We start from the raw sequence: 27,570 nt of genomic DNA on the forward strand, positions 1-27,570 counted from the left end.
TCGACGTCAGAATGTAAACATTACACAGGTAGAGATATAAAATATGTTTGTCGATCAAAGTATTAATATGAAAGACCAGAATGTTAAAATAATAACAGAACAATAACACAAAAGCGGGATGATAAAGTTCAGAGCCACGCCACATGTATCAAAGAAACACCACAAAAAGTCACACAGACACAGCAAATATGAAGGCGAATACAAACAAAACAATGACGGAATGCATAAGTACAGAGCCACAACAAATAGATATCACTAGAAACAGACCAAACAATAAAAGTGATACTATTAAAGACAAATAAAAAAAACTATAACGAGAGAGGGAGTTTTCCAAACTAACCGATCGTGGACAGTTTTAGTGAATAATACAGTAGATTACGTACAAACTCATAAAAAAAAACTCGTCGTTTACTTAAAGACAATACATTTTCTCGATTTATAAATATTCATATCTCGGTTAGGATTCCTGATTTTTGAAAAGTTCAAGATCATCCAGAGAATTTAAAAGTCTTTTTTATTAATTAATTGCTTATTACTTTCATTTCGAATAACACTGGCAATACGTGCGAGATATTAACAGGCAGTTTTTAAACGTATAAGTAGCTGAAGCGGAACTCAATTTATAAGAGATGTGTGGTTGGAGTTCATTACTGACAAATGTCCATTACAGTTATTTGTGAAATTGTATTCATACGACAATGAACGGTAATGTTGCACTATTTTGGGCAAACACGTAATAACAGACAATATCGACACCAACAGTTTTCTTAAAGCTGTGCCACGTACAGATTCACGAGAACGATGATACGTTAACGTGCCAGTGCATTAACTACCATTAGTGTGAGCAATTTTCTTGAAATGTTCTTTTGGTTATACAAAATTACATAACTATAAATATCATACATATTCTAAAAAGTAAAATCACGAAAATTTTAAATGGAAAGTCCATAATCAAATGGCAAAATCAAAAGCTCAATCAACTCAAACGAATGGATAACAACTGTCATATTCCTCACTTGGTACAGGCATTTCCTTATGTAGAAAATAGTGGAATACACCTTGTTTAAGAGCTACCCTAACCTCTCACATGTATGACAGTCACATCAAATGTCATTATACTGACACCGTGTGTGAACAAAACAAACACACACAATAGTTAAAAATGTCACAAATTGGGGTACAAAAGCAACACGAACCCCAGCAAAATCTAGGGATGATATCAGGTGCTCCAGAAGGGCAAGCAGATTCTGCTAATATTGTATTGTGTTATTTGTTTTGCAATCTTTTGTAATTTAATGCATATATGACAAAATGACATGTACGTATATGGCATAAATCAATTTTGTCATCTGTGTATATATTATTTTTTATCATATATTTAGTAGTAAATACAGTAGCTATATATATATATATATATATATATATAGTTTTGAATATTTGATAAATAGCCTTCTGTTTAATCCGTATCGCACAACTTTGATGCGCACCCTTTATCACACCCATCATCTCACTTTTTATCGAATGGCTACCCTTTATCGCACCCCTACTCGGATTTCTCGGTCGTACTCTAAAAGGCGTCTCTCGGACTGTTTACATTCAGCAGATGACAACATTGATCTGCTGTTGATGCTATGGCCTTGCCCCGGAGCCCTTACAGCATTCAAAAGGGGGAAGAAGTAATTAATCGTTTGGCTCAAGAAGTACGTGATCGTCATGCCAAGCAGATGACTACAGATGAATTCATCGACCAAATGAGAAATAAAAATACAAGTAGGAAGACAAATTCAGATGTTAACAAATTAAAAACATGGCTTTCTGATCATGAACTAAGGGAATTTCATGAGATTCCTCCTAAAGGCCCTCGGGCTAAAATTGGTATATCGAGATGATACAGCATGTTATACGGATTTTGCCATGTATTATTCTCTATGATGACAATAACATAATTTGCTCTTTTGCATAAGCATATTAAATTAAGGAGTTTCCCTTGTAATGCACTGAAAACAAAGTTTAAAAAATCTTTTGTTCAGCCTGTTTAGTAGAAAATAGTATACCGCTGTTCGAAAGTCATAAATCTATTGTGAGAAAACAAATCCAGGTTACAAACTAAAACTGAGGTAAACACAACAAATATAAGATGAAAACAACACAGTTTTTGTATTATGCAAGAAGCTAGTATAATTATTGTAAACAAAATGTTAATAAAACAAACAACAACAAAGAAAATTGATTGCATCGCAAAGAAGAACAAATTGAAATTAAATAGTATATGATTTGCAAATCTATAAATACTTGAAACGGATTTGTCAATTACAATTATTGTCCTTGGTTCACACTTCGATAAACCATGTTACCGAACTATCTTCATATCTTTCGCTGTAATTTATTCATACGCAATACACAATCATGCAGGGATTCCGAGATTTTCAAGTATTTAACACATTTGTTTTATGAGGTTTTTGTTGTATAAACCTGGGCTTAAACTCTTTCGGACTGCCAGTCAGTTTGTTAGGTAATAGCCCAGGTTTACATACCAATACCCTCTGGAAAAAATGTGTTAAATCCTATAATACTTTTTGAAATGTTTCTATAAATGTCCAAATGATTCAATTATACCTGAACAAGGTTTTTCTTCGTTTCCTTTTGTCTTATTTGGTGTAAAGTCGCGTCTGATAGTTATATAGTCACTTATTAAGATTCAATACATAATGGTCGCATGTCGAAAAAGATTAATGCAACCTAATTAATACAAAATGTGATTTTAGCTGTACAAATTAAGTTATAGAAACAGACTTGATCGGGAACTGAGAATAATTGAAATGTCTGTTTCTGTATCGTTATATTCTCTCTAAACGCTTAATCGGTACATAATGTATTTGCAAAATATTATGCATTTGGTGTTTAATTGTTGTCTTAAACGATTTAACAATCATGCCATCCAACTTATCGAAGATCCTGATAAAACTAAATATATATCATACCTCCTTGCCATTGTTGCCATCTCTTTCAGATCTTTCCAATAACAATTCTACTAGTTTGTGGTCATCTATTCTAATAGATATGTCTAGAACAGTGTCTCCATTCTAAAATATAAATACAATGTGTTGTCCACATATTAATTTCAGCTGAATCACACAAAACACGTACACGCCAACATTTCAGAAAAGTACGAAAGGAAAAGAATTTTATATTGGAAATAACTAAAACAAGAAACGAAATTGCATCCGATGTACAGATAGTGTTTAAAAAATAGCCTTATCATATTTATATTGATATATATATATTGATATATATAATATATAACAAGTCTAAAAGGGTATAACATCACCAAAAACACAATAAAACGAACAATATGTTAGATATTTTGGATATCTCAAAAAAGAAGAGGCTCAGCAAAATAGTTCCATTTGTTTTAACATACAATTCCGCCTTTATTAACCTTTCACGTTTGATCTGTGCCAGTTGGCAAAGTATTGCCAATCACCCAAAATTATCCAAAATCTTTCCCAATCCTCCTGTCTTATCTTTTCGGAGACCAGCAAGTCTAAAAGACTTATTTGTGAAAGCTGCCGTCTCCTCTAATAAAAGCTGTTCAACTTCAGGATGGTGCAAGTCATGTGGTAACAAACGATGTCTGACTTGCCAATACTGAATACTCAAACATTTACTTGCCACTCCACTGGGTCTGTGTACACAATATTTTGTAATGTAACTTGCAAAACCCAGAATGTTGTATACATTCTTAAGTGTCGATGTGGCATGCAGTATGTTGGCGAGACAGAACAGCCTTTCAACAAACGCATGAATGGTCATCGTAGTGACTACACCTGCAAGCCCGACCTCCCCGTAAGTCGTCATTTAAGATCACATGGGCACGTCCAAGCTGATCTAACAAAACTTACCATCACCATCATAGATCACAACGAGGGTTGGTCAAAGGCCGACAGACTTGAAAGCTTTTGGATAAGAAAGCTCAGGACAGTTTCCCCAGAGAGCATAAAAAAAACAAAGAAGAGTCACTAATTTTCCCTACCATCACTAATTTCCTGCCATCACTTGTGTCCAGTAACTCCGGCTTCCGTACTGGACTCGTACACTTTTCAGGAATGTTTGAATTGTACTAGTTTTAATTACAGTTGGCAGGGATGTGTAAATACGCAGCCACGTTCTATTACTTAACCTTAGTAAATATTTATTACTCATTTTTCTTATCATCAAATTACTATATATTTGGGATGTTTAAATACGCAGTCTCTGTTGCAATTGCTCTACCGTTGTCATATTTTAAATATTATACCAGCTTAGATCGGTCAGTACTGTTTATTGGGACTGTATTTCCACGCAGTTGTTTAACATCTCAACTGTCACCACCTTCAGGAATTTAGAGTTGTGCCACTTCACATCGGAAATAACTTCTTTTTTTTTTTTTTTGCATATTTTTGTAGTCTTTGCGCCGTGTTTGGAAATTTTAAAATTGTTTCAGCGTTTGCTTTAATTGTATAAATTTCAAGATTTTGATCTTAATTTAAATTGACTTGATTCATTTGTCATCGTGCTATTACCGAGGAAGGATATCTGTTATCCGAAATATCTAACATATTGTTCGTTTTATTGTGTTTTTGGTGATGTTGTACCCTTTTAGACTTGTTATATATTATATTTTGTAGTGTACTGAATCATAATTATATGATCCATCGCCCCGTAGAATTTATCGTTGACTATTTATTCAGTCATTATATATATATATATAATATATATATTTTTTTAGCGGTTGAGGAGGTCAACTAAGAAAGTGATTTCTCAAAACAAAGGATAATAAATTAGATGGTTTTCAACATATTTATATATTTTTTAATTTCAAGCGAAACTAGAACAACACTTTGAATATGAAAAACTTGAAAAAAAAGGTTTGTAGTAAAATTAATTGATTTTTTTCAAACTGGTTTTATAATAGAAATCAGAAGATTAGTCTTTGACAGTGTAAACAGAAGAAGAAAAAAAACAATATTCCCAGAGATATGTTGGTTTGGTTCTTATTTTATTTTTTTTTATTTTCAAGAAGTAATCATTGGCTTTTGTAAAATCAACCATTAACAAAAAAGTAAAATAACAAAAATATCGACTCTGAGGAAAATTCAAAACGGAAAGTCCCTAAACAAATGGCAAAATAAAAAGCTCATACACATTAAACGAATGGATGACAACTGTCATATTCCTAACTTTATACAGGCAATGTCTAATGTAGACAATGGTGAGTTGAACCTGTTTGTATTGCTAACTTAACCTCTCACTTGATTTACAGTCGTTTAAAATTTCTGCTAAAAAGGCAACAGTAGTATACCACAATCATAAATCGATTGAAAGAAAACAAATCCGGGTTACAAACTAAAACTGAGGTAAACACATTAACTATAAGAGGAAAACCACAAAACAACGGAAATGTTGAAGTGCAACAAAAAAAAATATAATGCAACATAAAAATGTCGAGCATCTATTGGCACCATCTTATGGAGTTTATACTTCTCAATTCGTTTGCTATGCCCGTGTCTGTTGTGACGTTTTTTTATATCAACGAACGTAATCTATTTTTACTGGTAAATTTTGGAGCCAGGCAAACACACATTACTTACAATCTTTACTAAATTATTCCATAAACATTTGGTTTTGAAATTTGAAAACCTGTAAAAAAAATATTTCAAACGGGATAGCACCTCCGCATTTTTCCGGAAATGTTGTTAACAGTGCCTGTAAATTTATAAACGATTCAGGTATACTTATCGATCCTTTAAATACACTGATGTTGAAAGGTTACCAATTCAATACTGTATTTAGATCATTGAATATTGTTTTATTGGTATCAATATTAATTTTGTTATCAGTAAATTAAATGCAAACAAAAAAAATATTGTTCTATACATATACAAATTCATGGTTCTACAATCTGTCGATACCTTATCTTGGCATTGTACAAAGTCATGTTTTTCTCTGACACTTTATGACATCTTAACACTAAATCCAGTGGGTGTTGGTTGTGTACTGATTGATAGTGTAGTCTTAGATGCATGCATTTTTATTAGTCGTAAGTGGCTTTGAACTAGATATCAGTAACTGCAAGTACTCTCATATACTTTTTTTCTTTTTGTTGTTGGGCTATACAGGTACCCGGCCATATCAACTCTGTGAAGTATTTCTATTTGTATCTAAAAAGCCTTCTTCAACTGATTTGTATAGTTTATACTGTTACACCACTAACCAAGGTTTAGGGGGGATCCCGCTTACACGCTTAACCCCGCCACAGTCTGTATGGATTTGTCTGTCTCAAGTCCGGAGCGTGTAATTGAATGGTTGTCGTTTGTTAATGTGTTACATATTTGTTTTTCATATTTTGTACTTAAATTAGGCCGTAAGTTCGTTTGGATTGTTTGACATTTTTCATTGCATTGCCTTTTATAGCTGACTATACGGCACGGGCTTTGCTCGTAGTTGCAGGCCGTAAAATGACTTATAGTTAATTTCTATGTAATTTTGTCTCTTGTGGAGTGTTTTCTCATTGGCAATCATACCACATCTTTATTTTTATATTAACCAATGAACCATATACATGAGATCAAAGCCAGATGAACCATGCCAGGCAGACATATACAGCTTACAATTCTTTCATACAACAAATTATAGTTGACCTATTGCTTAAAGTTTCAGAAACCAAAGAAGAAAAACTTAACGAAATTTTATGAGCTTAGGTATCCAATACAAACATGGTAAGTCCTCCGATTTGCTGTTCAATTTGATGTTAATTAAAGACATGAAAGACTTATGATTCGCAAAAATGATAAGTTTTTGTTTTTGTATCTGAGTGCTCATTTTTTCCTAATTCTTTAACACTCGTAGTAGTACGATTTACATACAAAGACAATGTTATTTAAATCCTCAGGAACAACAACAATGCTTGCTTATAACTTAATACTTTAGGTACAATGATTTTGTTGTGACTGTAGGATACAATAGGAACAGACTGATTTTGAAAATAAAATGGAATTTTAGATGTTAAATCCTTGTGATGTAGAACGTTGGTGCATCATTTCCTTTATTGGTTATTTGAACAGAAAGGAATTTCTTCTTTTCATTATGTGCATGCATTTATCCTTTATCAAATGCATAATCTCTCAAACATTTTAGAAAATTAACAGGTAGGGAAAAAATAATAGTTGTTTCCTTAGCGGTTGACGAAGATGTGACAGAAGGTAATCAAAGCTCCCAGGGTGCGATCTAGATTTTTAAGACTTTTTTGTTCACTAGACCGATGTAAATGTTATTGCCAATGACTACGCTAGTGTCTGAGAGTAGTATTAGCTAAGCTCATTACATTTGAATCACTGCAGACTGGACTTGACAAACTTTCTACTTTTTTGATGTTATAGTTCAACCATATGGCATTGCAGTACCTAAATCCTTTATCTAGAAATGTTCTCTATTGTTTTGGGAAGGTGTAGTTAGTATAGGGCTATTGGTGTGGTAATATATGTACACGACGATGTGTAATTACATAGATAACGACGGATCATGGTCCGTATGATTAAAATGGTAATTAAGAACGCTGAATTGTGGATCTTTATTATAAGAACGGTGTTGATTCATCCTTTTACGCAAGATTTCACAAACATAAAGTAGTCCACACAAAGTACCTTCAAAACTGTAAACAACATGTCCGTTGAACAGTACAGAGACTCACAAGATTTAGTATAATAAGTTTGTCCTGTAAAGTTACTAATGAAATCAGAAGTCGTGTTTTTGTTTTTGCTGAATTACACTAAAATCCCTCTAAAGATTTAGGTGAATTTGAAGGTGTATACGTAGAAGCATCTTAATGTAGACTCTTGATTTGATAATTGTATTTGCAGAACAGACAAAGGTTAATAGCTCTGGAAAGAACAACATTTCATACCTTATTTACTTTATTTAGATATATATCTGTTTTCTGTAAGAGTAGTTGGAATATATCGGGATGCCCACATATAGCAGCACAATGTAATAGAGAGTTTCCAAACTGAAATAGAAATTATAAGAAAGTATAATGAGTGCACCTTACATTAAAATACGGATTTTTTTGTGTTATAAAAATTTGCTGTTACAAAATGTTAGAAATTATTATACATTAAGGAATGTATCTCCCTCATGCAAAGCTCTGATTCCTTTCACGGATTTGGCTATACTTTTTGGACCTTTTGGATTATAGCTCTTCATCTTTTATATACGCTTTGGATTTTGGCCGAGAGCATCACTGAAGAGACATGTATTGTCGAAATACTCATATGGTACAGGAACATTGGTACCGTTAATGTAATTACAAATGGGAGGTAAACATTTTTTGTATATATATATATAGTTTTATTTATTAGGTCTTTCCACTTTTCTGTGGAAAGACCTATTGTTTTTCTTCTGATTATTTTTTTTTTTTTTTTTTTCTTCCGCCTAATTTTGTTCTTGCGATAAACATTTGTTTCGCAATATGTCGCTTAGATATTTTGCATATGATATCGAACATGCAGTTTATGCGCTTTTGAAATTTACCCTGCGTAAACGAATTCTTTTCTTTATAGGAGTTATCTCCCCAAACACTGTTTTCCTTGTTAGCGCATCTCCTTCGCAACCGTAAAAGATTATGACAAATTTATTTTACAAAATTGCTCGTTATATCCTTCGCATGATTTGTCCTATTTTGACCGAAGCGATATGACCGCTCCATATGAGAGTTATTTCCCCTTATGCATCTGATATAAGTGATATGAATTTCTATCTTATAAATCATAAGTGATAGAGACCTAGGATCTTTTGATTTGAGATCCTTGGTCCCAAAAAATGAAAATTAGGTCAAGGTCAAAGGTCAAGGTCATATTCTGATATTTGACTTATTTTCACTTATATCCAAAGACTGTATAAGATATCAACAAATTATTTTTACTAAATTGTTAGTTGCGACATGTCGTAAGATGTAAATTTTGATTGCAAGCGTACGTTGAATGTAAAAGGGAGTTTTCTCCCCTCTTGTATGTTAAAATACGCGTTTGGTGATATAACTCATTAACTAAATAGAATTAAGACCTATGGTCTTTTGATTTGAGGTCCTTGGTTTATGACCTTGAAATTGATCTCAAGGTCATAGCTTAATTTGACGTTCTAGATTTTGACCTTTGCTTTTATTCTATATGTATACATGATAAAGATATACAACTTTTAGAAAAAGGTATCAAACCATTTAACCTTGAAAAAAAACAACCGGAAGTGACTTTTTGTAAACCGGAAGTAGCCATTTTTTGTACTTTATTAATATAAAAGTATATAGAACCAGATATTTTTGGAATCAGTGTCAAGTAAATATTCAAATATAATCAGTAGTAACATTTTTTCAAACCGGAAGTAACAAATTATCTCCCTTATTTAAAAAAAAATGTATGGAAACAATATATTTTTGGAATCAGTTTACTAGGAGCTATCATTTGACGATTGAAATGACATTTTAAAGTTAGTTTCACAACTTTTCATATCAAAATACATTGTTTTGATGGAAAGACCTTCAATTGTTCTCTGAACAATTGGTTTTTAATTCTTTTTGTTTTTTGCTTTTTTCAGCCTTTTTTGTGTCTTTAAATCTAAGTTTTTTGCTAATGGGTGTACACATTTTACTAGTAACATTGCGAAGACATTGTTTTAATTGATATCTGAACCGTTTAAAAATTGTCTGACAATATCGGTAGAAACTGTCTTATATACCTTATCCATTTTGTTTGGGTCTAACTCGGCTCTTTCTAATACTGAAATATCACCCTGCTGAAAAAGAAAAGTTGACATTTCTAAGTATAATATACAAATTTAAAAAAAAAACAAATTTGCACGAAAAACATTTGAATATAAAAATATAATTAACACTAAGGCGTTTAATACATTATTGAACATACGTAAGCTACTGTTGACTTACTAATTTATAAAGTGGTGCCTCTGTTGTACTAACCAAGATATCTATACGGATTTTTTTTATTGGCGCTACTATTTCTAGCATCGGCAAAATTGACTCGTATCGGTCGCATATATGTGACCAGCCACGACATATCCAGGCTTATGGAGGCAGAACGTCAATGTGAGAAAAACGCCGTTAACTATATATGACTAGCCATTTCCAGGCTTAGGAGGGTACATTGTCTAAAATATGATTTTTGTATATTTATCTAGAATAGTCCGAAACAAAACTCTCTGTCATTTTATTATGACATATTTGTTGTAATAGCAATGAAACGAGTCATTTCGAATACCGGTATGAAAATGAGACTGTTCTATGACGACTTTTATTTATTGAAGGCACTAATTTATAAAACACAAAATTATTGTATTAATTGGCTTTTAGTGATGTTCAATAGCGTATTTGAATAAAATTTCAAAGACTTAAATTTACTCCAATGCAAACAATTCTTAGCTCTATTTTAGAACATGTATTTTAAACTTGTTGAAATGAAGTTAGTTTAAAATTTGTCAAAGTAAGCATTAAGAATTCCTTTTTTTTATTTAGATTTATTATGCATGTCTCTATACATAGTATGCGACGCGTAACAGTTTATAAGTAGGTGTTATCTTAAATGCATTTGATACGGTGCATTAATTATGGATATATTCAGACTTCATTTATGAAAGGAAATCTATAGAGCAGATATTTGCGGCCAAAGACGCTAAAATTGTTTACAACATTAAACATTTCAGTATCGACGGTAAAGGAATCTGTAAGGTATTTATCTTCTCATTTTAATTATTTTGATTTGGAAATTTTTTTTGTATCAATTTAAAATGTAGACTCAAATATTTTTCACCTCAAACGATAAAGTAAAACTTCTTCAAACTTATATATGATGTACAGTTCGGCGTCCGCAAAAAAGAAGCGAAGGAAAGTGTTTATCTCTTCTTCACAAATACGTATTTCATTGAATCTCGATATTTATCATGTTTATAATTTTTCTAACAATGACGTTCTACCTCCATAAGCCTGCAAATGTCATGGCGGGTCACATATACAAAATCATTTTGTAAGTACAGTTATATGAAGAGACTTATTGCAACCCTCAATATTGCCAAGCATATGATAAAATGAGTTATATTTACAATTTTAACTGTATAGCTATAATGGAATTTGATGCGACTGTCATACAAGTGACAGGTTTAGCGCTTTCAACAGGTTCAATCCACCATTTTCTACATATGAAAAAGCCTGTTCCAAGTCCGGAATATGACATTTGTTGTCCATTAGTTTGATGTGCTTTATATTTGATTTTGCCGTTTGAATAGGAACTTCCCGTTTTGAATTTTGAGTTCGGTATTTTTGTGATTTTACTCATGTACTCAAGGCGAATATGTATATCACAGTGACCTGATTGAAACAATCTGTTTTATAAACCACGGTATTTTACTTGTATATGATTTGAGCATAATGAGTAGTATTATAAATTCTATTTTTATGTCTTCAGTAGAATTATATTGCTACACGAAACCGTATACGGTAAACTAACAGCGCTTTATTGGCACTATAATATAATTTATTGAAAAATACATTTCAACAAAAACAAGTAAACATACTAGTCATGTCTCTGTATACATTTAATCTTTATCAACTAAATCATCTGAACCAAAAACAAATGAGAATACAATAATCATTCCTAAAGGTTTCCACATTCCTGTTCTATTGGTAGAACTTGTTTTATGTTTGATATTTACAGATGTGTTCTTCTTTCAAGCGATTAATAAATAAAACATTGACTTTTGCATAACTTCCTTTAATGAATTTCCAAACACCTGGTATAGTTATCTAGTGATAAGAAACCGATGACCTTCAAAAAGGTCCTTGTAGCAGCTGAAAGTTCTTGAATATCGTAGAAATAAAGACATGTATTTTTAATGTTAATTTCTTGTGTATAGTTCGGAGTTTAGTATGACGTCCATTATCACTGAACTATTATACATATTTGTTTAGGAACCAGCTAAAAGACTCAGCCGGGTGAGGGAGTTTATCGCTGCATTGACTACCCATTGGTGATCTTCGGCTGTTGTCTGCTCTATGGCCGGGTTGTTGTCTCTTTGACAGCTTCCCCATTGCCATTCTCAATTTTATACCATACGCAATCGAAGTTGGAATATTACTGATAAGGTGAGTTAGTTTATAATTTTCAAACTTTAATCGTCTCGTTTGTCATAGATTTTGGAAAATTATATTTACATATTTATAGTAAACTTTCCGTTCGTCTGGAACCATTACATGGTCAGCTTACAATGTTAACAAACACCAGACGACGTTGGCATGGTTACCTTCACATCTATATGTCATCGAAAATTCGAATACTGAAATCGTAAACCATTCTTATACGAGAATGTCGGAGTTCTTTTCCTTGTTATCGGGTTGAATTCGATGCCTGTTAGGGTCAATTTAGCAAAGCTTGACGTTACTGATACTTTCCATACCTTATTTACTTCAGAAGGATCTATGCCTGGATTTTCTAATAACAACTGGACTATGTCAAGATGTCTACCTTTCACAGCAGAGTGTAGAAGAGTGTCACCATCCTGAATAAAGTTTCAATAATCACAGTTTTTGAAATAAGCAAACATCACGCGAAAAAAACTTCCAAATTTGGAGACAGTTCTATAAATGACATTTTCTCTGAAACTGTACATTTGTATAGAGTCAACAAAATGTTCTCGTAAATACGCTTTGGCGTAGTATTTTACGAATCCTATCTTTTTCAGCAGCCATTTGTAGAATAAATTTTCAGTAATAAGATATACAAATTTAAATGTTTTCAAAGAACATGGATCATAATTTCATATTATCTTTGTCACAGTTTAATTAAAGGGAGATAGCATATACAAGTACATGTAATAGCGTTAATATATTTTGTAAATCAAAAGTAAAATCGCAAAAATTCCTATGAATAAACCGACGAAGTAAACTGGCTTGTCTACCAATTGTTTTGGGGTTAACTTGGAAAGCAATGTACTATAAGTTCACTTTTCTATATTTTAGGACTGAACCTGTATGTATATCAATTATTGATTCGTGTGTATTTATTATTAAATATTACATCTGCATATCTTCAGACTTCATTCAAATCGGTAGTTTGATGTGTTTGTGTATTTGTCCATGAATTGGAAATCATTGCTGATTAATTTGTGCATTTGAAGAGTATGATATAAAACAAAACAAGTAGTAAGTTTTTTAAATAATTAATTATATTTCGTTCCTATACAATCACTTTGTAACAGTTAGAATGAATAAACCGACTAGATGTGTGTGACAGTCTGTTTTTTGGTACAATATGTCTTCTTCCATTTGAAGATTTAGAATTTTTCGATTGTGTGAATAGATTTTATCAGCAATACTATGTGGACATTTATTCCAATTATTGCCTATGCAGAATTCGTATGGGTTAATAATCCTGTTCAGTACTACATTCCGTACCTGATTTTCTTCATTTGGATCGATATATGTTTTTTCTAGGACAAATTGGACAATGTTTATACATCCATATCTAACGGCTGCCTGTAAAGGAGTATCCCCATACTGGAAAAAAAGGTTGCAATGTTCATAGTATCATACCGATTTATACAAATGAACGACATTATAGAGTTAATTTCATATAAAAATAGTTCGAAAGTCTGTTATGCCTTAATGGACAAACTCAAGAAAGATATCTAAGTGAAGGCCATTGAAATACGAAAATACAAATGTAGGTACTTAAAACTGAACGGTGTTTACAAAAAAAAGGCTATATTAGACTGTTTATATGTCCACCTCTATTAGCTGAATGTAAGGGAATGTCACCAAACTGAACTAATGGAGGCTGCAGTAATTAAAATGTACGAAAACGAACGACTGTATCGAAAAAAAATAAATATATAACAAAAGCCAACCATACACAACGTCAAACAGTTTATATTTTTCGCAATTGTTAATTGGCATTAAGTTTAACTTTATAAATTGTTAATAACAAACATGGTCATTGAGAGGTGTGTTTGTTTCCCACCATAACTAATTAATATTGTTTTAAAAGGTCAGTGGTTATTTCCATTTACCACGGCGTCTTTTACCCCAAAAAAATATGACCGCCACGACATAGCCGATAATGACACCAACCGGTATAAACATAAAAAAAAACAATATTTAGGGGGTAACTAGATTTTTGTTGGTAACAAGTAAATAATTGAGACGTTATAAAGTCAAACATTATATTTTCGGAGGCAGGTTTTTTACATTTCAATGATTCTAGATGATGTATTAACTAAAAACCTTACCTCATTTATATGGCTTGCATCTATACCAGATCTTTCTAATAACAATTTCACTTGCTCGAGGTCATCTCTTCTAATAGCTATGTCTAAACAAGTGTTGCCATCCTAAAATATACAGGTTATGTTTTGTCTGTATTTTAATTTCAGCTAAATCACACATACAATCAATTAAATATCAACTGAAAAAATAGATATTTTGTTTGTATATACATTGAACGACAAATATATGTGACGTATAAAATTTTCTGACGTCAAACACGCGAATCAATGAATGTGTTTTAGATAGATGTTTTTGTGTGCTGTTGAATTGTTCCCTTTTAAAATTGTTACACGATGATGACTGCTGTACCCATATTTTGACTATTTTATTTATTATCTCTGTTTAATTCACGCATCATTGTAAATATAACGGAATTTGATGAGACTGTCATCAAAGTGCGAGGGTTAGCGCTATAAAACCAGGTTTAATCCACCATTTTCTACATTTGAAAATGCCTGTACCAATTCAGAAATATGACAGTTCTTGTCCATTCGTTTTTGATGTGTTTTGTTATTTGATTTTGCAGTGTGATTATGGACTTTCCGATTAGATTGTCCTCTAAGTTCAGTATTTTTGTGATTTTACTTTTTACTGCTACAAAGGCCTTGGAAGTTGCAGGCAAATTATCTGACAACACACGCACAAACAGAGAAATAACAAAAATACTTGAGAATATAGCTAAAACCCTTAATTCGGATAAACAGTTTCCAAGTGCAAATAGTGCAAACAATCCAGGGAAAAGGAAATCTACTTATAAATAGTACTCGCCAATTGCAGATATAGATGAAAGTGGACCAACAGGAAATTCTCAATTTCAACATGGAATTTCTGATGTACCCGAAACAAAGGATGCACTCATTTTAGGCAATTATCACGTTCGATATATAAGATTAGACAATTTTTTACAAGGATGTACAGCACATAGATATACAAGTTACTCTATGTCAGAAATGGAAGAAAAAATACATGAATTTGACACAGATTATGATTGCATATTCATTCATGTGTACACAAATGATATAAGAGCTGAAACTCCAGATGTTTTCATGCAAAAACTTGAATTATTTTGTCACAAACTTAAAGATCATTGTTCTTTTGCTAAATTAATCATCTCTCTTCCTTTTTTGTCAGTCAAGGATTCAGACCTGCATCAATAGATACTTCATAGTAATATTTTAACACAATACAAATTTTAAGTAATGACTTGTGAAAATTCTGTTTTTTCTAGCAGAGATCAAGCAATCAGAACATTTTTTATTTCTGGTGGACTTCATTTGTCCAAATAGGGAACCAGTTTGTTTGTAACAAACATGAAATTCTGGCTCAGAAAAGTTCTGAATATTAAGAATGAACAGAGTAAGCATTCTTATAGAAATTTGAATGTACAAAACCATTATGATAGTTCTCAAAATCACTATGTAGGGTCAAAGTCAAATGATAGATATGTGCATAACACACATGATAGATATAATAGGGAATTCACACATGACAGATATAATAGGGAATTTACTAATGCAAGACATACTGGTAATCAATATTCAAGCTATATGTATAATGGGCCTGGGTAGAACACTCATGAATAGAACAAAAAGTGTATTTTCTATGTTTTATATTCTATGTATATTGTCATGACTCTACACACTAAATAAATATAAATATACAGTGTTTAAAGAATCACAAGTTGAATTTAAGCTTTATTCTTGATTATTTGTTTTGCATATTTTTTTAGATATTTAATGTTATGACTGTACTGATTGACTGTTAATTTTAGAAAAAAGTTTCACTTGACTGATAACATAATTATAATTTTTCTTCAAAAAAATGTTAAAATTTAAGCATGTTTGGAAATAATAATGATAAATGTTATAACTCACAAGAGGTCAGTTAAAGTATAGTGATACATGTATAGACAATATCTAAAACAATTTATAAAAGCCTAATTTTCGGATAGAAAGTCTATGAAAGTATGTAAATAAGTGAAAAGCTTAGATGTATAATGTAAGAAATTTTAAATTTTTTCCTTCATAATTATCAGTACAGTCAGACAAGTCAATATATATAAGATAACAAGAGTTATCTTTCTAATCACATGTAATATAGTTGTAATTGTTCTTGTTAGCCATTGGTATATAATTTTCTTTGTACAAAGTATAAAAACTTTGTGTTTAGTATAAATAATGTGTTTATTCACAAAGAAATCGAAATTACATATCAGTTGCTGGAATATAAATGGTTTTAAAAGTAAAGGGTACAATAAATATCAGGACTTTAGATTTTTGAGAGAAATAGAAACAAAGGGTATTGTTTGTTTATTGGGGACACATTGTACCCAGGAGGAATCATTAGTTATTGATGGGTTAATTCAGTCCATTTATCAAAAGAAAAATCCAAAAAGTCCAATAAAATATCGGGAGGAATTTCAGTCTTTGCAAAATCAAACTTGAAAGCTGGGGTAAACATTTTAGATCACAAAACTAATGATTACATCTGGTGTAAACTTTGCAGCACATTTTTCAACACAACTGAGGATATATATCTTTGTTTCATTTATAATCCACCCTCTTGTTCTTCTTACACAAAATCTCTAGATGAGGAAATTTTTGACCTTTTGGAAACAGATATTGAGAAATATTCAAAAAGTATAAGTATAATTTTAGCAGGAGATTTGAATTCTAGAACAGGTACTAAACAACCAGACTCTATTGAGGGGCATTATAGAAATGGTGTTAACCAGATTTTTAATAACTTTGATCCAGATATAAATGTACCTGTACGTTTTAGTATGGACAAAACTGTTTCGTCTAGTGGTAAATATTTAAATGATATCTGTACTGAAACAGGTTTTAGAATTTTAAATTGACGCACTACTGGAGACTCTATTGGCCAATTATTATGCTATACACCAAATGGATGTAGCGTTGAAGATTATTATATTGTATCAGAAAATTTATTATCAAAGGTATGTTTTTTCAAAGTTCATTACTCATTGGGCGATCTCTCTGATCATTGTCAGATTTCTGTGTTATTGAACATACAATGTAAAATAAAAGGAGATACATGTCAAACTCAGATGTCTCTTTAAAGTTATAAATGGAATGAGAACTCTACTGTATTATTTCAGAAAGCATTATCTTCAGGCAGTATGCAACAAAAAAAAATTGAATTTTAATAAAACTGATTATCATTCTGATATTAATAAATTGATTAAAGAAGTGGATACTATATTACATGAGACAGCAAATTTATCACTGAAATAAAAGCCTACTAAAACATCAACAAGCAAGTTAAAACAAAATGTAAAGAAAAAACCCAATTGGTTAAATGCTTCATTATCTAAATTAAAAAATAACCTAAATGAAAAAGAAAAAATGTTACAAAAAATATCCTTTTGATCCAGTTAAAAGGTCATCACTTTTAAGTCTTTTACAACATTACAGAAAAACAAGAAAGACAAAAATATGGGATTTTCGACAAAATAGATAAATTAGATAACTTAAAAGACGATAATCCAAGTCAATATTGGGCACTGCTAAATGAGTTATCAGTTTTAAATAGGGACAATTCCACATCTGATGTGTCAACAGATGCTTGGTTTTTCTTATTTTAAAAATTTAAATGAAAAGACACTAATGGTGCTGTCATTATGTGAAAGATAAGCTAAAAGATATGGAAAGAGAAAAAATATTTACCGAACTTGATAATTTGATTTAAAAAACAGAAATAGATAAAGGTATTTAGTACACTAAAAAATAAAAAAAGCCAGTGGTTTTGACTCAATTTTAAATGAAATGTTAAAGTCCAGTCAAATATATTTAGTTCCTTGTTTTCAAAATTGTTTAATAGTATCTTAAACTCATGAAAGGTTCCCAAAATTTGGGTCAAAGGATATATAGTACCTTTATCTAAAAGTAGTTCAAAAGATGACCCTTCAAATTGTAGAGGAATTACACTTCAAAGTTGTTTAGACAAGTTATTTGTGAAAATTCTAAATATTCGTATTAGGCAAGTAGAAATATCATTAACCCGGAACAAATTGGTTTCTGTAAATGAAAGCACATCGGTGATCACCTTGTTGTTTTGAGAACTCTTATAGAAAAGTATACTCAGCAAGGCAATAAAAAAATCTTTACATGCTTTTTTGACCTACGAAGAGCCTTTGACACTGTTAGTCATGCTGGACTTTTTTATAAACTGAAATATTAGAGTCAGTGATCTATTATATAACACTCTAAAAGATATGTATATTAATATTGAACTTTGTGTAAAGGTAGAAAAATATTCTATGACTGAAATCTGTACATCTTACATAGGAGTCAAACAAGGGGATAATTTAAGCCCTACTTTATTTAAAAGTTTATAAATGATATTCGTGACTCATTTGATGAGACCTGTAAACCTGCTATTTTAAATTCCTTACAGCTTAATTGCTTATTTTATGCAGATGACTTAGTATTGATGTCAGAAACAGCTGATAGTTTACAGAAGTGTATTGATAAACTATATAATTACTGTGATAAATGGGGGCTCCGAATAAATATAAAGAAAACTAAATCAGTAGTATTTAATAAAACAAGAAATCTGTATGATACAATATTTAATGTTAATAATGTCCCTATTGAAAGGGCTAGGGGATTTGAATATATAGGAATTTGTGTTAGTGCAAGTGGAAGCTTTACAGAGACTAAAGAAGATTCATATAAAAAGGGATTGAAAGCTTTATTCAAATATGAAAATGTTTCAACTTATATAAACCTAAGATTAACACACTTTCACATATATCTGATCATACTGTGAAACCTGTGTTGTTATACGGGAATGAAATATGGGGTGCTTCAGTAATAAATAAACTAAATAAAAATGAACATAATCTATTTAAACTATGCAAGGACATGAAACAAGAAAGTTTTCATGTCAAATTCTGTAAATTTTCTTTGGGTTAGGGTAAAAAAAACAAATCTAGCTGTATTATTATATTAAAGTCTGGTGATATCCTTCTCTCTGAATCTCAGAATGTCTCTAAATCACAAAATAGTTTAAACAAAAATACTTGGTATAGTTGTATTGCTATTCTTATGAGTCAGTGCACATAAATTAGAAATTGAAAGAGGCAGATATGTGGGGCTTCGAGTGGAGGATAGATTATGTAAATTATGCAACACTAAAGTTGAAGATTAAATTCATTTTCTTCTTCAGGGTCCTGTTTTAGAAAATAAAAGATATGAATATATAAATTACTTAAGTAAGATAAACAAAAAACTTTAAAAGCCTCCCAAATAAATCAAAATTAATATGTCATCTGACAATAATGTTATAATTAAAAAAGTAAGTTTATTATTGTGTACTTTATTCAAATAGAGAAATTTTATTCCAGATACAGTTTAGTCACCGGTAGTTTGTCCATCTATTTTATATTGTAAAACTATATATCATGTATATTTTTCCTGTAGAAATTATTCCGCTTAAAAAGACTTGATTATGTTTAATTTTTTTTTTAAATCAATGTAATCAATATGTAATCACTTGTATAAAATTGAACTTAATTGTACTGCTCAAATTATTGGGCGTCATAATTGGCAATACAAAAACTTTGTGTTGTATTGTATTGTTCAATTACTAGTGAAATCAGGAGTCGCATTTTTGTTCTCGCTGTATTACTCCTAAATCCCTTTAAGGATTTAGGTGAATTTGAAGGTGTATACGTAGATGTATCATTCTGGGAACCTTTGATTTGATAATTGTATTTGCAGAACAGACAAAGGTTAACAGCTCTGGGAGGAACAACATTTCATACCTTATTTATATAGATAAGACCGTTGGTTTTCCCGTTTGAATGGTTTTCCACTTGTGATTTGTAGGGCTCTTTATAGCTTGCTGTTTGATTTAAGCAAAAGCTTTGTGTTAAAGGCCGTACCGTGACCTATAATGGTTTACTTTTATAAATTGTTACTTGGATGGAGAGTTGTCTCATTGGTACTCATACCACATCTTCCTGTATCTATGACAAAAATATTCTGTGTAAATTGGATACAATATCAAAATAATAATATTATTAATATAGTTAGAAATTTAACTCTTTTTATGATATTCTTAGCAACATTCAATATTGAGAGTTACATTAAGTCTTATCAGAGAACTGTATTTACAAACTGATTTTGTATATTTTCAAGCGATTAATAAATCAAACATTGACTTTTGCATAACTTCCTTTAATGAATTTTCAAACACCTGGTTTAGTTATCTTGTGTTAAACTACATTGTAGGGCCTTGTAGCAACTGCAAGCTCTTAAATATCGTAGAAATTGAGACATATATTTTTAATTCTAGTTTCTTGTGTATAATTTGGAGTTTAGTATGACGTCCGTTACCACTGAACTATTATACATATTTGTTTAGGAACCAGCTTAAAGACTCCGCCGGGTGCGGGAGTTTATCGCTGCATTGCCTACCCATTGGTGATCTTCGGCTGTTGTCTGCTCTATGGCCGGGTTGTTGTATCTTTGACACCTTTCCCATTTCCATTCTCAATTTTATACCATACGCAATTGAAGTTAGAAAATTACTGGTTGGAAGAGTTAATTTATAATTTTCAAACTGTAATCGTCTCGTTTGTCATTTATTTTGGAAAATTATATATACATATTTGTAGTAAAATTTCCATTCGTCTGGAACCATTACATGATCAGCTTACAATGTTAACAAACACCAGATGACGTTGGCATGGTTTCCTTCACATCTATTTGTCATCGAAAAATACGGATACTGAAACCGTAAACCAGTCTTATACGAGTCTGACGGAGTTCTTTTCTTTGTTATCGGGTGAATTCGATGACTGTTAGGGTCGATTTAACAAAGCTTGACGGTACTGATACTTTCCATACCTTATTTACTTTAGAAGGATCAATGCCTGGATTTTCTAATAACAACTGGACTATGTCAAGATGTCTACCTTTCACAGCAGAGTGTAGAGGAGTTTCACCATCCTGAATAAAGTTTCAATAATCACAGTATTTTAAATAAGCAAACATCACGTGAAGAAAACTTCGCAATTTGGAACCAATAAATAGAACAAATTTTCAGTAATAAGATTTACAAATCTAAATGTTTTCAAAGTAGTCTACATGGATCTTTATTTTATAGTATCTTTGTTTATTTAAAGGGAGATAGCATAAACAAGTACATATAATAATGTTAATGTATTTTGTTAAAATTTTTATTTACTAGTGAAATCAGGAGTCGTGTTTTTGTTCTTGCTGTATTACGTGGGCGAATTCGAAGGTGTATACGTAGAAGTATCATTTTGTGGACTTTTTATTTGATAATTGTATTTGCAGAACAGACAAAGGTTAACAGCTCTGGGAGGAACAATATTTCATACCTTCGTTAATTTATTTGGATTTATATCTGATTTTTGTAAGAGCAGTTGCACTATATCGGGATGCCCACCCATAACAGCACATTGTAATGGAGAGTTTCCAAACTGAAATAGAAATCATAAGTAAGTGTAATGAGTGAATCTTACAAATGGGAGGCAAAATTGTTTTGTATATATATATATGTGTTTCGACGAGTTGTGTATATTACAGATCTATCATTGTTGGGTTGATGTTTAGACGAGTTGTATATGCATAATGTACACAGCCATGTATCACCATCATTGATGGCGATCCGATGGATAAATCTGTTGTAGAGTTGTCACTGACTCAGACAATGTCAGACGTATATATATATATATAGTGAAGCCCAGGTGGTCGTGTGGTCTAGCGGGACGGCTACAGTGCAGGCGATTTGGTGTCACGATATCTCAGTAGCATGGGTTCGAATCTCGGCGAGGGAAGAACAAAAAATTTGCGTAGGATCCTTTACTATAGATAATTTAGCTGATCTGTAACAATAACATCTCCATGCCTTATATATCATGTACTGTAGTACGCCGCTAGATTAAAATGACGAGGAAAGGTAACACACGGCCACTGAAAGCTTTATTATTGTAGAGCCCAGGTGGTCGTGTGGTCTAGCAGGACGGCTGCAGTGCAGGCGATTTGGTGTCACGATATCCTAGTAGCATGGGTTCGAATCCCGGTGAGGGAAGAACAAAAGATTTGCGAAATCAAATTAACAGATCTAACACTGTTGGGTTGATGTTTAGACGAGTAGTATATACATAATGTACACAGCCATGTATCACCATCATTAATGGCGATCCGATGGATAAATCTTTTGTAGAGTTGTCACTGACTCAGACGTACTTATAAATATAATTATTTTCTGTGACTGTATCTTACATTAATTTGTAGGATCCTTTACCATAGATAATTTAGCTGATCTGTAACATTAACATCTCCATGCCTTATATATCATGTACTGTAGTACGCCGCTAGATTAAAACTGACGAGGAAAGGTAACACCCGGCCACTGAAAGCTTTATTATTGTAGAGCCCAGGTGGTCGTGTGGTCTAGCGGGACGGCTGCAGTGCAGGCGATTTGGTGTCACGATATCACAGTAGCATGGGTTCGAATCCCGGCGAGGGAAGAACAAAAGATTTGCGAAAGCAAATTTATAGATCTAACATTGTTGGGTTGATGTTTAGACGAGTAGTATATACATAATGTACACAGCCATGTATCACCATCATTGATGGCGATCCGATGGATAAATCTGTTGTAGAGTTGTCACTGACTCAGACGTACTTATTTCAATTTATTTTTTTTATCATTTTTTTTGTTGCTTTTTTATGCCTTTTCCAATTTTTTTTTAAATCTACGTGTTTTGCTCGTTGGTGTACATATTTAATAGTTTGAACATATTTATTTATTTATAGTGGATTCGGAAACAAGTTTTGCAACATTTACTGGTAACATTGCAAATACATTGTTTTAATTGATATCTAAACCGTTTTAACATTGTCTGACAAAACCGATAGAAACTGTCTTATGTACCTTATCCATTTTGTTTGGATCTATCTCTTCTCCTTCCAATACTAAAATATCACCGTGCTGAAAAAGATAAGTTTACATTTCTTATTTTTATACCTAATTTTAAAAAAGAAACATTTGTAAGTAAAATATTTGAATATAAAAATACAATTAAAAAGAATATCTTTGGAGTTTGAGATCTTTTTTAATAACCTCTATTCTTCTTTAGCTGCAAATAAGCATAAATTAAACAACCTGTATACTAATTTGCATAAACATGTTATGTCAAATTGTTCAGATTTGACAAAAAAACAAAACAATAACCTCATATTTTCTGGAAGTTAAACTAAAACAAATGAGAATACGATATTTCCTTGAAAGATTGCCAAAGTGTTCAATGTTTACTGAAATTGTTTCAAATCTAGTGCTCATGTGGTCACTGTAACTTTTGAAAGATACTGAAGAAATCCTTTTGCAAAAGTATGAAAATATTTAAAAAAAAAAAAACCATGATAATCATTCCTATTCTATCTGTAGATCTTGTTCCATGTTTGTTATTTACAGATGCTTTCTTCTGATAAAGCACTTGCTCAAAACATTTAAAAAAAAATAACATGAAGGATGTGTCCATAGTACACGGATGCCCCACTCGCACTATCATCTTACATGTTCAGTGGACCGTGAAATTGGGGTTAATACTAAAATTCGGCAAGAAAAATAGACAGATCATATCATAGGGAACATGTTTCCTAAGTTTCAAGTTGTTTGGAATTTAACTTCATCAAAAACTACCTTGTCTAAATACTTTAATCAAAACTATAACCTAGACTTTGCACTGTCATTTTCTATGTTCAGTGGACTATGAAATTGGGGTCACACCTTTACTTTGGCATTAAAATTATAAAGATCATATCATGGGAAACATGTGTACTAAGTTTCATGTTGATTGGACTTCAACTTCATCAAAAACTGCTTTAACCAAAATTTTTAACCTGAAGCGGGACAGATATGGACGAACGGACGAACGGACAGACAAACGGACGGAGACACAGACCAGAAAACATAATGCCCCTCTACTATGGTAGGTGGGGCATGGAATATGAACATTTTTATATGAGAACAATAACCTCTATAAGACGTTGACTAACAATTTTTGACAATATAATGGTAAATCTTGGTATTCTAAACATTTTTACGCCTTTCAGAATTTCTCTTTCTACATCTTTCAAGATATAAGATTAAACACGTCGGTCCTGTTGGTTATCAGGCTGAATAATCTGACACATGTGTTAAACTTTAAAACCTTTTATGATATTTCTTTTACTTGGGACAGCCACACACCAGAATTTCGCTGGTTTAAACATATAAGTAGGAGCCTAAACCTCTACCAACTCAAGACAAATGTGAAACAGCACAGCATCTTATTTATCTTGTACTTGTAGTTTCTTACTTCTACCAGGATGTTAATCTCATTGGCAATCTTCCAAAACCTCTTTATGTTAATATGTAAAATTTTACGGGACAATATATAATTTTACTCCTCGATAAGTTATTTCTGTATAATGTTCACGTATATGTTAATAAAGTAAAATTTAAAACCATATCTCAAGCTTTTTATATATATGACCAATAATTTGTCTATCTATTTATTAATAGTATAATTTTTTATCTACACATGTTAAAAGACAGTGCAGTTCCCCTTTAGCAGTGTTTAGTCCTAGTTGAGTTGTACATAAAACATGCAATCATACCACATCTCCTAAATTTTATTAAATATAATATGAATTAGATTATTTTTGTATCGATAAAACCGTTGGATTTCCCGTTTGAATTGTTTTACACTAGTAATTTTTAGGACCCTTTATAGCTAGCTGTTCGATGTGAGCAAACGCTCCATGTTGAAGGCCATACCTTGACCTGTAATGGTTTACTTTTATAAATTGTAACTTGGATGAAGAGTTGTATCATTGGCACTCATACCACAGCTTCCTTTATTTATGACAAAAATGTTCTGTTTAAATTGAATACAATATCAAAATAATTGCATTAGCAATATAGTTTATAAAATTTGAATATAATTAATTTTATGATATTCTTAGCAATGTTGAGGGTTACATATGTCTCTTCAGAGAACTGTATTTACAAAATGATTTTTATATTTTCAAGCGATAAATAAATAAACATTGACTTTTGCATAACTTCCTTGAATGAATTTATTTGCCAAACACCTAGTTTATTAATCTTCTTTTTTTTAGAAACCGATGACGATTACAAAGTCCTTGTAGCAGCTGCAATATCTTGAACATCGAAGAAATTGAGACATGTATTTTTAATTTTAGTTTCTTGTGTATAATTCGGAGTTTAGTATGACGTCCATTATCACTGAACTATTTTACATATTTGTTTGAGAGCCAGCTGAAGGACTCCTCCAGGTGCTGGAGTTTATCTCTTCATTGAAGACCCTTTGGTGGCCTGTTGTCTGCTCTATGGACGGGTTGTTGTCTCTTTGACACCTTCCCCATTTTCATTCTCAATTTTATACCATACGCAATTGAATTTGGAATATTACTGATACGGTGAGTATATTTATAATTTTCAAACTGTAATCGTGTGTCATAGATTTTGGAAAATTATATTTACATATTTGTAAACATAACTGTACGTCCGTCTAGAACCGTTAAATGATCAGCTTACAATATTAACAAACACCTGACGACGTTGGCATGGTTACCTTTCCATATATACATTTGTATGTCATCGAAATCTGGATACTGAATTCTTAAACCAGTCTTATACGAGTATGACGGAGTTCTTTTCTTGTTATCGGCTGAATTCGATGACTGTCGATTTAACAAAGATTTACGTTACTGATACTCTACAGACCTGATTAACTTCAGTTGGATCTATGCCTGGATTTTCTAATAACAACTGGACTATGCCAAGATGTCCACCTTTCACAGCAGAGTGTAGTATAGTGTCACCATCCTGAATAAAGTTTCAATAATTACATTGTTCACATAAGCAAACATCACGCGAAAAAAAACTTCGAAATTTAGAGACAGTTTTATAAAAGGCATTTCCTCTGAAACTGTACATTTGTATAGAGTCAAACATATGTCCTCATAAAGTACGCTCTTGGCGTAGTATTTTTCGAGTCCTGTCGTTTTCAGCAGCCATGTTTAGAGCACATTTTCAATAATAAGATATACAAGTGTAAATGTTTTCAAATTACACGGATCTGAATTGTATATTATCTTTGTCGCAGTTAGTGTGAATTAACCGACTATATGTGTGTGACAGTCTGTTTCGGTACAATATGTCTTCTTCCATTTGAAGATTTAGAATGTTTCAAAGGTGTGAATAGATTTTATCAGCAAAACTATGTGGACCAATTTTTCGTAAGGGTTAATAATACTGTTTAGTACTACATTCCGTACCTGATTTTCTTTATTTGGATCGATATATGTTTTTTCTAGGACAAGTTTGACAATGTTTATACATCCATTTCTAACGGCTGCCTGTAAAAGAATATCCCCATACTGAAATAAAAAGGTTGCAATGAGTATAGTATCATACGGAGTTAAACAAATGAACGACCTTATAGAGATAATTTTATAAACAAAATATTCTGTAAGTCTTATTTATGCTATAACGGACAAACTTCAAGAATTATATCTAAGTAAAGGTCATTGAAATACGAAAATGGGTACTGAAAACTGAACGTTTTTTATAAAACACACAGGCTATATCAGACTGTTTATGTGTTCACATCTATTAGCTGAATGTAAGGGAATATCAACATACTGAACTTATAGGGGCTGTAGTGTTCAAAATTTATGAAAATGAACGACTGTATCGGAAAATTTAAATATATAACAAAAGCCAACAATACACAATGTCAAACAATTCATAGTATTCGCAATTTTTCTGAATCATTAATTGGTATTAAGTTTAATTTATTCAATTGTTAAAAACAAACATGGCCATTACGAGGTGTGTTTTACTCCCACCATAACTGATTAATATTGTCTTAAAAGTTCAGTGATTATTTCCATTTACCGCAGCGTCTTTTATCCAAAAAAAAAAACGCCACGACATAGCCGATAATTATACCAACCGGTATAAACATTAAAAACAAGCAAACAATATTTAGGGTTCTAGTTGCTAACAAGTAAATAATTAAGACGTTATAAAGTCAAACATTATATTTTTGGAGGCAGATTTTTTAAATTTCAAAGATTTTGGATGATGTATTAACCTCTGCCATTTTTGTACACTAACAGCTATGTCAGTTCGAC

The 27,570-nt window shown here is 31.7% G+C and overlaps 1 protein-coding gene across 1 annotated transcript in view; it reads right to left on the bottom strand.

Annotated features, from left to right (window-relative positions):
• Positions 1 to 1,973: 1,973 nt before the first annotated feature.
• LOC139526271 (ankyrin-1-like) overlaps positions 1,974 to 27,570 on the bottom strand; it is a 126,452-nt gene continuing 100,855 nt past the window's right edge. Inside the window, exons 20-31 of the mRNA XM_071321403.1 lie at positions 26,710 to 26,811; positions 26,156 to 26,257; positions 23,297 to 23,353; positions 21,735 to 21,836; positions 21,238 to 21,339; positions 14,323 to 14,424; positions 13,490 to 13,591; positions 12,493 to 12,594; positions 9,769 to 9,825; positions 7,943 to 8,044; positions 2,982 to 3,083; positions 1,974 to 1,997 (exon numbers count right to left, since the gene is read on the bottom strand). Coding sequence (XP_071177504.1) covers positions 1,974 to 1,997; positions 2,982 to 3,083; positions 7,943 to 8,044; positions 9,769 to 9,825; positions 12,493 to 12,594; positions 13,490 to 13,591; positions 14,323 to 14,424; positions 21,238 to 21,339; positions 21,735 to 21,836; positions 23,297 to 23,353; positions 26,156 to 26,257; positions 26,710 to 26,811 — 1,056 coding nt within the window. The remainder of the gene's footprint in view (positions 1,998 to 2,981; positions 3,084 to 7,942; positions 8,045 to 9,768; positions 9,826 to 12,492; positions 12,595 to 13,489; positions 13,592 to 14,322; positions 14,425 to 21,237; positions 21,340 to 21,734; positions 21,837 to 23,296; positions 23,354 to 26,155; positions 26,258 to 26,709; positions 26,812 to 27,570) is intronic.

This window comes from Mytilus edulis, chromosome 6 (genome assembly GCF_963676685.1).
Source record: "Mytilus edulis chromosome 6, xbMytEdul2.2, whole genome shotgun sequence".
NCBI lineage: Eukaryota > Metazoa > Mollusca > Bivalvia > Mytilida > Mytilidae > Mytilus > Mytilus edulis.